General features: G+C 36.3%; 1 protein-coding gene across 3 annotated transcripts in view; it reads left to right on the top strand.

The window, feature by feature from the left end:
- The first annotated feature begins 346 nt into the window (after window positions 1–346).
- LOC131544493 (polymeric immunoglobulin receptor-like) overlaps window positions 347–11,736 on the top strand; it is a 36,311-nt gene continuing 24,921 nt past the window's right edge. Inside the window, exons 1-9 of one of the 3 annotated variants that reach the window (XM_058782776.1) lie at window positions 347–444; window positions 532–801; window positions 899–1,540; window positions 1,623–1,934; window positions 2,014–2,331; window positions 2,409–2,684; window positions 3,143–3,238; window positions 4,609–4,734; window positions 8,988–11,650. In XM_058782776.1, coding sequence (XP_058638759.1) covers window positions 402–444; window positions 532–801; window positions 899–1,540; window positions 1,623–1,934; window positions 2,014–2,331; window positions 2,409–2,684; window positions 3,143–3,238; window positions 4,609–4,734; window positions 8,988–9,007 — 2,103 coding nt within the window. In that variant the 5' untranslated portion in view covers window positions 347–401 and the 3' untranslated portion in view covers window positions 9,008–11,650. Of the gene's footprint in view, window positions 445–531; window positions 802–898; window positions 1,541–1,622; window positions 1,935–2,013; window positions 2,332–2,408; window positions 2,685–3,142; window positions 3,239–4,608; window positions 11,651–11,736 lie in introns of those variants that run through there. The other 2 variants (XR_009272151.1, XM_058782766.1) reach the window with 2 other exon arrangements.

Below are 11,736 nucleotides of genomic sequence, written 5' to 3'. Positions count from 1 at the left end.
CATCTAAAATTACCATTATTGCCCCCCCCCCTCCCCCTTTCCAAGCTAGAGTCCCCCCAGTGTGTCCATGTTTTGAAAATGGTCATCATTGCATTCATAGAGTTAACCTTTCGCTGGTTATTTACAGTGTAAAGAGAAGTTAATCACATAAATTGGGCAAAGAGGTGTACAGAGAACATGAAACCTGTATGAACTCTCAGTATCAGACACTGTATCCTCCAGTAGGTGGCGCTCTTTCAGTGTGATTAATGTGATATTCAGTCAGCAGTGATGGTGGGAGGAGCCAGTAAAGCTGCTCGTTACTTATAAAGAGCTGAATAAAGAGGAAGTAACTAAAGCAGCCAGATTTAGAGATTCACACAGAGATAATTCAGCATAAAGAAGACTGAACTCAAGTCACAATGAAGATCCTCCTCATCTTCTTCACTTTCTACCTGATCTCAGGTCAGAGCTTTTCTCTTTCATCACTGCAGTAATGATGCTGTTTTCTGTTCATCAGCTTTCTGATCACATTATCAATCTGATTGACAGATGCAGTGAGATGCTTTAGCGTCACTGGATATTCTGGAGGAAGCCTTCTGGTTGATTCTGGGAAACTTTGGTTCACTGATTCTGCTAAGAACATGTATAAGTTACGTGAATGGAGAAGAATAAAAAATGATGGAAGATTATTAATTTTTCACAATAACAAGGGAAACCTCTTGATCTTCATCAGAGAACTGAACCAACAGGATGCTGGAAGATACAGGATTGGGGTTTCTGGCATGAGGCCTGAATATTTGAATTTAATTGTGTTAGAGGGTAAGTTCCATTGACATCTATACGAGTATAATTAAATTGCTGATCAATTTTAAAGCCTCAATACATACAGATCTTTTATTTTCTACATGAATGATAGATTTGTGTTGTGGGATGTCAAAGATAATTGTGAATCGTGGAGATAATGTCATGATCAGCTGCAAATATTCAGAGAAACACAAAAATCATCCCAAAATCATGTTCAAAAAAGAAAAAGCCTCCATTGAGTTGATTTACACCACTGAGACATGGGAGAATAAAAAAGAATTGAGTTTTTCCAATGACAGTGAAGAAAACCTCTTCAGTGTGAGAATCACTGCTGTGACACCAGATGATGGAGGAGTTTATTTATGTGGAGTTTGGATCAACAGACACTCGTACAGTTACTCCATTATTAATACTGTTAATCTACATATTGTTGATAAGTATAAATCGGCTACATTTAGAGTGAGTGGCTACTCAGGAGGTCGTCTGATGATCAAGTGTGAACATCCTCAATACAAAACCAAGCCAAAATACATCTGTAAAGAATCAGCTGGATGTTCAGAGAGGAAGAATCCAGGAGTTCAGGATGAATGGATGGAGAATGAAGATGTTTCTTTATATGACGACACCAGAGCAGGAATCTTGATGGTGTTTTTTAGAGAGCTGAAAGCTGCAGATGCAGGAACATACAGGTGTGGAGTGAAAGTATCCGACTATACTGAGAGCTTCACTCAACTTCAGCTGAGCGTCAAACATGGTAAGGAACTGCAAATACTGTATCTTATGTGTATATGTCTAAGTATTTGTTCTGATTTTCTGTCATTTCTGATGGTTAACAGCTGCAAAATATCCAAAGAGAGTGACAGAATCTGCTCCTTTTGGTGAAGAAGTCAACATTAGCTGTCAGATCCCAGAGGAACATAAAGTTCATTTCTGCAAAGAGGATGATAATTACATCTGTCAGAACATCAGCTCATCTAAAGTGACACAAATGAGTGGTTCATCTGAGAGAAATGAAGAGAGAGTTTTTACAGTGAGTATCAGTAATGTGAGCGTGAGAGATGCTGGAGTTTACTGGTGTGGAGCAGAAACCAGAGACACATATTTGACTTTCATCTCCCTGACCACGGAAATACAGCTCAACCTCATCAGTGAGTCCATTCAGATGATTTCACTGTAAATACAGTATATTCAGAATAATTTGTGTGAAAGGTCTGTGTTTGTTTTTAGTGGCTCCAGTAGTGAGACATGAAGGAGAATCTGCTGAGATCATCTGTCCTTATGATTCAATCTATAAATCAAACACAAAGTCTCTCTGTAAGGGGAAGTGCTCCACTAGAGACAAAAATCCTCTCAGTGAGACTGTGAGAGAAGAGAAAGATACCAAGACTGACAGACTGACTCTGAAAGATAATGTCACTGCAAGTGTCTTCACTGGGACCATCACTGGACTGACAGCAGAGGATGCTGGGAAATACTGGTGTGCAGTGACATTAGAAACAGACCTCAATTATCTTTACACTCATCTGATGGTCATCATGAACGAGGGTGAGGAAGGTTTATTCATCTGAATATGTGAAGCTACGGCTGTGAATTGATGTTCTTGTGTTTGTAATCATTTCCAGAGCTGAACTTGACTAAGTATGAAGGAGACGACGTGTCAATCCAGTGCAAACATCATGATGAAGATCAGAAAAGCTTCTGCAAAGCACATGAAGCCTCCATGTGTGTGAAGGATGGAGTTTCATTGGAGACCATCAGAGATGATCGATTCTCTTTCAGTGATGAAGCATCTACTGGAGTCTTTACTGTGAACATCACTGATCTGAGAGAAGAGGATTCTGGGATATACTGGTGTGGCGCTCACGTCATGTCTAAAGTGCATTTAAATGTCAAAAGGGGTAAAATTACTTTATTTATTCTTGAATATTCAGATATCAACCCTTAACAGGTCATTTAATTGAACATAGATCGTTTAAAGGTATCTACAGACAACAATCACACTCATTTTGTTGGAACTTTATTTTTAAAACCTAAACTTCTAAATGTGTCTCTTTATAGCTTGAAATGTATTGAATGTTGAAATGTATAATAATAAAATGTATAAAACTCTGCATGGAAACTCTCTTAGTGATGTTAGTTAGTACCAGATCATCAAATGTTACCAACAGCATTTTATAAATATTTAATTTGTTTCATGGTACAGATTAGACCTTACTCATATTAAAGATTCATGTTAACAATGGAAATTGAAACTGAACATCATCAGTTTGAATATTTGTGTAGATTGTTATTTCATTATGTGTATCTCTGTGTTTCTCTTTCATTATCACTCTGTGTTTGTGTGTTTTATTCTCAGATTTCTCTATGATCATCATTATTAGTGTGTGTGAGATTCTGCTGCTGATCGGAGGATTCACTCTGACTGTGTGGAAATTAAGACACAAGAGACAAGGTGACACACACACACACACACACACTTTATTTAGTCTGATCATCTTTGTGTCCTTCACAGAATTGCCATATTTAAAGTTATTTGAGTGTCTCTGAGTGTCTCGCTGTCAGCGGCAGTAAATCATGCTCAATGAGTTTCAGACCCAGTCAACAATTTGATCTCACAGCGATGTCACCATGATCTCACAGGATACTCGTGATGAGGTCACAATGTGAGGTAACAGTGAGCTAAAAGTGTAACCTCACAGCGCCCTCACTGTGTGCTCATAGTAATGTGAGGTCAAAGTGCACTCACTGCACAGAGACTAGTTACCCAGCATGCATTGCAGCATGAAGCTTTTGATTGTCACCATTGTTGAGATTCATACACTGATTCTTGATGTTTCTCTTTGTGTTTAAATGACATAGTTAATAATGTTTGTGTCTTATGCTTTTATAATTCTCCATAAATGATTATGAAAGTGACGTGACTCAGAATTTGTGCTCTGCAGTTAACCCATCCAAAGTGCACACACCAAAGTGCAGTGGGCAGCCATTTATGTTGCAGTGCCCGGGGAGCATTTGGGGGTTCTGTACCTTGCTCAAGGGCACCTCAGTCATGGTATTGAGGGTGGAGAGAGTGCTGTACATTCTCTCTCCCCACCTTCAATCCTTGCCTGACAAAGACTCAAACCCGCAACCTTTGGATTAAGAGCCTGACTCTCTAACCATTAGGCCACAACTTCCCAAGACTGCATATGGAATCTAGGTGATGACTGTGTTGTTATCATCAATAACAAACCAATATCACCTGGTTGCAGTCTCTTTTTGGGTTTCCTTGCCATAACAAATGTGCTTTACAAACACAGTTACAGCAGCCCCAAAAAATATAATGTTATAAAGTAAAGGGTCAAGAGCCCAACTAAAGCAAACACTAATCACTATGATGGTAACATCAAACAAAACAATAAAACATCATGAGTGAATAATGAGTGAAGCTGTGGATTTGTCTATTTAAGTTGATTTCATCGAAGGCTGTGTCTGGAAGTCAGTTGTATGTTTGGAGAAGGTTCTTATAACAGAAATCTGTTCGCTGGGCGTGCACTCATGAGCTCATCATGTGAGAGCACTGTGATATCTCTGTGATAGTGTTGAGAAACAGGAAGTAGAATGTCCCCCAGCGACTGATATTTGAACTGCCTCCTCTCAACCTGCTCAACATTTTGAATTCACAATGAGCTCACATATTACTCACACTGTGAGTATCACCGTATGAGAATGGTGTGATGTCACTATGATCATCGCGTGATCTCATGTGTTGACTGGGGATGCTGCTCTGCGTCTCCAGTTTGATGCTTGATGTTAATCTGATTCATGTGATTCTTTTCTCAGATCCAGGACCAGTACAAATTAACACTCATGATGATCTACTCACAATCCCCTCTGATGGGCTCCTGTACGCTGCTGTCAGTTTCCAGAAGCATGAAAAGTCTCTCAGTGACGCTACAATCAGATTCAGTAAGAATGAGATTCACTCTGATTACACCACAGTCAGTTACAGCATGAGACTCAACTAACTTACTTATTACAGAGATCACAGATCATCATGTTACCAATATTTTTAAAACAGACACTGTTTTTTTTATTTTACATTTGTTCACATTCACAATTCATTGATAAAAATGTACTCATAATTCATAATTTAATATTGAAACCGATGTTTTTATTGATCAGTGTAGTTCAGTTCAGTGTGCGAATCAAGAGACACTTTAAAGTTTCTGCTGCTGCTCATGTTGCTTCTTGCACATGTTTAAAATAGTGTAAGCTCAGTGTATGTGAGGGTGTGATAAAAACAGGAAATACAAACACTTCTAGAATATATTGTCAAGTTTCCACTCCAAATGCAGAGACTTGGCACACTGTAAAAAAAAATCTGTTAAATTTACCGAAAAATACCGGCAGCTGTGGTTGCCAGAATTTTACCGTGAAAAATACAGTAGCTAAATTTTAGGATTTACAGAACTGTTCAAATTTACAGTGAATAACCGTATCTCATTAACTGATACAATGTTAATACACAAACCTTTCAGTTAACTCACTTTATTTGCAGAAACCCACTACGCTTAAATTATCCAACTGCCATTTGTTGATAAACTAATATTTATAATGTTTATGTAATGTGAGCATAAGAGTATTGAGAACTATTTTGTTTAAGTCCTTGAAGAAAATCTTACTGATTTATGCAAAGTCATCAACTCAACTCAAATCTCTTGCAAATAACAGTAGCACACATACGTGATCAAATCTAGCAAATATAATCTCATTACATCAGCAACTACACAGTTACTGCCTTTAAATAAAACAACATGCAGTATAACAACAGTGTCCCTCTCTCCGTCCTTGACTTAAACACAGGCTCTATTCTCCAGCACAATGGTGACCCACAAAACACAACAGGAAGTTGACTGTTAGGTTTTACAGTATTTTGCTGTTTTTTTGTCTTGATTTTACGGCGAAATACCGGCAGCTGTGGTTGCCAGTAATCTACTGTTTTTTTCAGTTTGCTTCCGTAACTTAAATTTACATTTCACAGTATGTTTTGTCATCTCACACATTTAACCCCTTTAATCCCACAGCAAAATCCTCAGTTTTAAAGAGCACTTCTATGTGTCCACACTACAGAGTGTTGAAGTAACGCTGAAGCAGTGATGAATTAATGAGAGAATTAAGTGACTAATTAAATTAGGATTGAGCTTTATTGATGAACACCTGCTGTTAACAAGTAGAATCACCGAAGGAACGAGAAACAAGAGCAGAGAAATATAACTTACAGCTAAAGCCACGATGAAATCAACTGAAATAAAAACATGAAATCTCTCAAGATGTCAGAAGAGGGTGATTAAACAACTCCACACCAGCATCTTATTACTAACCACTTTTACTTTATTTCTGTCATACGTGTACAAAAGCTCTTATTGAGATTTTAGTTGTTGTACTTTCATTTGAAGTCACCATATTGGCGATCAGTGGGTGCTTTAGTTGGGATCTTGAATCGTGACTCTTTAATGTCGGTTTTTGTTTGATTGCTTTAATTAGCTGTGTTTATTAAGCACAGTTTTTAAAGCAAAAACACCAAACAAATTTCTCATCACTTGGAGACTTATGTTTGTGATGTCAAAACCAACATGGTCTAGTTTAGTCTCTTGTTAAACATGTAATATGTTAATTACACCATTGATACTACAGCAATAAGATATTGAGAAACAGCTCTAACCAGAACATTCACAAATGAATGTATTGAACTACAGCAGAGCGTAAACACACACAGACATCAGCAATCGGCATATGAATCTCAAAATTGGTGACAATCAAAAGTGATATAAATTTTTTTTTAAAACGGTTCAAATCTGAACATCACAAAACAGTCTACTGAAAAGTAACAACAAAAACAACACCAAAATAAAAGTAAATAAAGAAAATATTAAGAACATTCAGCTGCATAATTTATTCATGCTGCAGTGCATGCTGGGAGTTTTGTACTGGCACCCAGCATGCTTTGTTTTTTTTTAAATTATTACTAGTCACCATTGTTGAGGTTCATGTGCTGATTCTTGATGTCTGTGTTTCTAAATGGTGCTTTAACTCCGAAGGTTTTGTGAATGAAAGGTTTTTAAATTCTTTCATGGTTTGTCAGTTTAATTTATAGCGTAATATTATTACCATAAGCAATGTAAAAATAATTACAAATTACCCATATTGTTTAACACTAACTGATGACGACCACCACTTTTAAGTTTTAACCAAAAGTACTTAACTACAATTTCTCTAAAACTTTTTTCGAAAGAAAAAATTTGTTATGACAAGAAAAGTCAATTGTCACCATTTTCATTTTGAACATTTTTCACACATTTCTTTTCATTTTTTCAACACACATTTAAAAAAACAAGCAGGAACAAATACACATGGTTTAAAAGAAAAATAAAATTTTTGCTAAAAACAAACAATTAAAACCATTGTGTGTCTTGTTAAAACATCCATTTTGTGTGTGTGTGTGTGTGTGTGTGAGCCAGGAGCGGTGGCGCCTAGCCCCCTCGTCGGATTATCGCCGTCCGGTACCCCTGCAGCATTGTTGTTACCTTTAGCTCGCATGCGGGTACCGTAACGCGCTTCCCCACCAGCAGGTTTCTGGTGGCCCAGATGGCATCCTTGATGACGTTGAGGGTGAGCCAGAGCGAGATAAATTTCTGTGCTGTCAAGTCCTTCAAGCCCCAGCCCACCCCAAGGATGGCGAACTGGTACCTAACCGGGCCCCACCCACTGGTAGGCACAGGAAAAACAGGGGGCTGTAGTAATAAATGTGCTTGTCATAACACATGTGCTTTACAAACACAGTTATAATAACCAAAGAAAAACTAACCTTAAACAGCCAAGGGTCAAGAGCATAACTAAAGCAAACACCGATCACCAAGATGGTGAGGTCAAACAAAACATTTGAAATAAAATATAAACCTCTGTTAATTCGTAGATATATGACAGAAATTAAGTAAAACTGGTTAGTAATAAGCGGAGCTGGTAATGCTGTTTGTGGAGTTGTTTAATCATCCTCTGCTGTTTTATTTCAGTTGATTTCATTTAAGGCTGTGGCTGTATGTCAGTTGTAGTTTTGTTTCTTGTTCTTTCCTTCAGTGATTGTGTTTGTTAACAGCAGGTGTTCATCAGTGTCTGAATTCACTCATATGTTCTCAATCACTCTGTCTAGTGGACTATATAGTGAAGTAATGTAGGACTAGTGAATGAGGGTGTAGGGAGTGGTTTCAGACACAGTCTATGAGTGTCAACTCTGAGGCTACTTTCTCGAAAACAAAGGTTAGATCTACTACAGTTATTCACTGTATATAGTAAGGAAACATACTCTTAATCATTTAACAGGTTATTACTGTGGTATTTTACAGTTTTTTACTGTTAAAATCACAATCATTTTTTACAGTGCAGCTTTTGACACATACACACTCAAAACTGAATTTTGCTTCTTTTGTTGTTTACTCAAATAAAATGATGTAATGAAACACAAAACAAACATTTTATCACCAGTTAATTTAATTACATTCATTTTTTTTTATTATTATTTGTGTGTGTGTGTGTGTGTGTGTGTGTGTGTGTGTGTTGCTACTGTGTGAATAATTTAATAAATAAAATAAATAAACAACTGAATCTGGACAGCGGATTCCTAGTTTCCCAGCATGCTTTGCATGGATGTGAATAAATGGAATACATGTTGAAAATAAGGGTTATTTCATGTGTTTGTGAGTGAAGGGAAATATTTGATTGGTGCTTAATGCATATTTTTGGTGGGGGTTTAAAAGAGGTACTGTTATGTTGGAGTTGGTATTGTTTGTGCAGAAGAGTGGAACCTAACAGGCACATACATGACATGACAATATAATAATATAATACTAATAATAATACAATGTAATATTGTCACGGCAAGACATTGATTAAATAGCATTACCATAGTATAGAGGTTGACTGAATCTAGCTTTCATACTGATGAAATAAACAGATACCAGAGAAACAACCAGAAATACAGAATAGGAACATGATAGAACATGACCTGATTATCGTCATGAAAGAGTGAGAAAGGTTTATAATTTCTGCAAAGGAGAAAGACAATTCTATCATTTTATGAATTTGATTTCACATCCCCCTCAAGAGGACTAATTTAAATATTCATAGTTTGTTCAGTCTCATGTCCATTGCATCTTCCCAAACAGAGGCAGAAGATGAACATTGATTGTGAGCAGAAGACAATATTATACTGTAGACATTCAGCAATTCGACTTCAAACTGATCAACAAGTGATCCATATGTGATTTGAAAAATGTAATTATTTCACATAAACAAATCAAATAACACTTAAAGCAACACATTTTATAGACATTCAATGTTATACATTTCTGTTGTTTAGGTTAGTAAATTGCAGTCGATACCATTTTAAACAAGCATAATTTTCATTATTATCTGCCTGGCTGCACTGTAAAAAGTGATCCACTATATTTACTCAATAAAATTGAGTGATACACTATATTTACTCAATAAAATTGAGTAAATATAGTGTATCACTCAGTTTTATTGAGTAAATATAGTGTATCACTCAATTTTATTGTCAACAGATTACAAGCAATATTATTAATTAAATTCAACACAAATTAATTAGAATTAATCAAACGAGATGATTACAAATTAACCATTCAAAATGAGTAAAATTGCACCAAAACATTAAGTAAAATTTAAACAAAAATATTGATTTGACTGGTCCAAAAAAAAAAAAAACCTAAATTCAAAATAAAGTTTATATTTATATGCTAGCTTGCTTTTCTGAATTCATATAAAGAAAAATATGAACATAACTTTCAGTCTAGGAAAATATGTAAGATTATTATTGTTTATTCTGTTTCTAATGTTGTGTTGTGATATACAGCAAAGGTTGAGCTCATCATCAGACATTCAAATACAAGAGCAAGAGACTGATGAGACAGTGAAGTGGACATTCTGTACAGTTGTGTTTGAATGTCTACAAAAGTACTATAAAGAACAAACGTGTTTGATTTGGTAACTAATTTATTTTAAATCAAATGTGTGTGCTGGAAGAGAAACCTGGTATTTTTATTAGGTTAAAGAGACTTGCTTGTATGTCTCAATGATTTATGTTTGCAGGGTTATTTAAAACTGTGGTGAGTGTACTAAAGAAGAGCCAACATGTGCTGCTCTCCAGCTTGTGTTTTTTTCTTCTTGCATCTAAATTATTTCGGTCAAACCAAGACATGCTTCAGCCGCCTGCAGGTGTGATAAAAACAGGAAAAGGTTTTTCAATACCCATTGTAACAGATGTTCTACTTCATAAGATGCTGTGAACTGTGTAATATATGAAAAAGAAAATACAATTCTTATTTATAATAAATCAGTTCCACCAAAAAGTTTAATTCAGGTCATCAGAAATATTTATAAGAGAAAAGTTCAAACTCAAAACTGCAGTTGGTTGGACTCGTAAAAAACAAAGTACAAACTTAAGGGGTTAAGCCAAGGGAAATTGATTTACTCAAACAGTTTGTTACCCTAAACTGTTGGGTTTTACAGTGTGAAAACATTGTATGTTAATTATTATTAAAATATTATCATTGTTGTATATTTTTCTGGCTTAATTTATGTTGATGCTGCTGTTGTTACTGTCAGTTATGCCAAGTTCACACTGCACGATTTTAGCCTGATTTTTCACTCGCCGACAGGTTTTGATAAATCGCCGACAAATGCCCGACATCGGAGGCAAATCGGAGCTCGTTCACGCGAGTGACAATCGCGCAGTGTAAATTATCAAAGACGCGATCTGAGGGAATCACCGACACGTCGCCGACGCATGTGAAATATTTGGCATGCTAAATATCTGGAGCTGTCGGCGATTCACAGTCACGCTGTGTGCAATGATTTCTGACTAAAAACTACATCATGATGACCTTCAGCCAATGAGAGACAAAGATACAGGGCAGAGGGAAGTTCGGTGAGAAGTTATAGACCATATCAGTATTTTAATATGTACAATTATATCATACAGAAACAAGCACAAACGCTTGACCAGCCGCAACATCAGCATAACAGTTACTGTTATTATTTACCACTCTTTGCAGAACACAATCCCTGTTCCCTGCATCTCCCTCCTGCATAATCTGTTTTTCTTTTTTTAGCTGGAAATCAGGGCACAGACAATTTGCGGGCTATATTTTTTTAATACTTCCAGTCTCGCTGGAGAACAACGGGCTGACGCACGCGGGTCCTCGCAATATTTCCTTATCACTTCTCGCATTTGTTTTGGTGTGAAACGTAGTTTGCAGATCAGACAGAGTTGTCGGCGATTCTTCCTATTGTGAAATCGTGCAATGTGAAAGCCCCTGTCGCCGATCCATCGTGCAATGTGAAAACAACAGCGATCCGACAAGTTTGAAAATCATGCAGTGTGAACTCGGCATTAGCTGTCATGTGGATCAAAGTTCATATTTTCACTGATTTAAAATTTGTTTATCCTCACCATGTTTGAGAATCGTGTGCTGAGTTACTGTATATTTGCATCTCATTACAACTTGTTTAAAATATTTGTTCATTATAGCATAAATGTTTGCTTTTACTTTTAAGAGGAAAAAAAAAGAGGAAAATACTACCCATGCTATATAGAAAACTTTGAAAATAAACATGAATCTAAAAGAAAGAATAGTATTGCTGAAATGTATTTGGTTGCTCTGATAGGTCTTTTAACACTCAGTAGACTGATTTTTATTCATTAGATGAACTAAAGTTTTTAAGTTGTCGGTTGCTAATTGAGCTAACTTAAGAAGTTGATTGTGATATTGCCTTATTTTTTTGAGTTAGGTCAACCTTTTTTTTTTTTTTTTTTTACAGTGCAGAACCATTTTAATGATCCCAAGATCATATTCAAAGAAGAAAAAAACTCCACTGAGATGATTTACAGCACAT

This window comes from Onychostoma macrolepis, chromosome 01 (assembly GCF_012432095.1).
Source record: "Onychostoma macrolepis isolate SWU-2019 chromosome 01, ASM1243209v1, whole genome shotgun sequence".
In the NCBI taxonomy this organism is placed as follows: domain Eukaryota; kingdom Metazoa; phylum Chordata; class Actinopteri; order Cypriniformes; family Cyprinidae; genus Onychostoma; species Onychostoma macrolepis.
The sequence above is the reverse complement of the archived record's forward strand: the minus strand, read 5'-3'. Positions and strand labels throughout refer to the sequence as shown.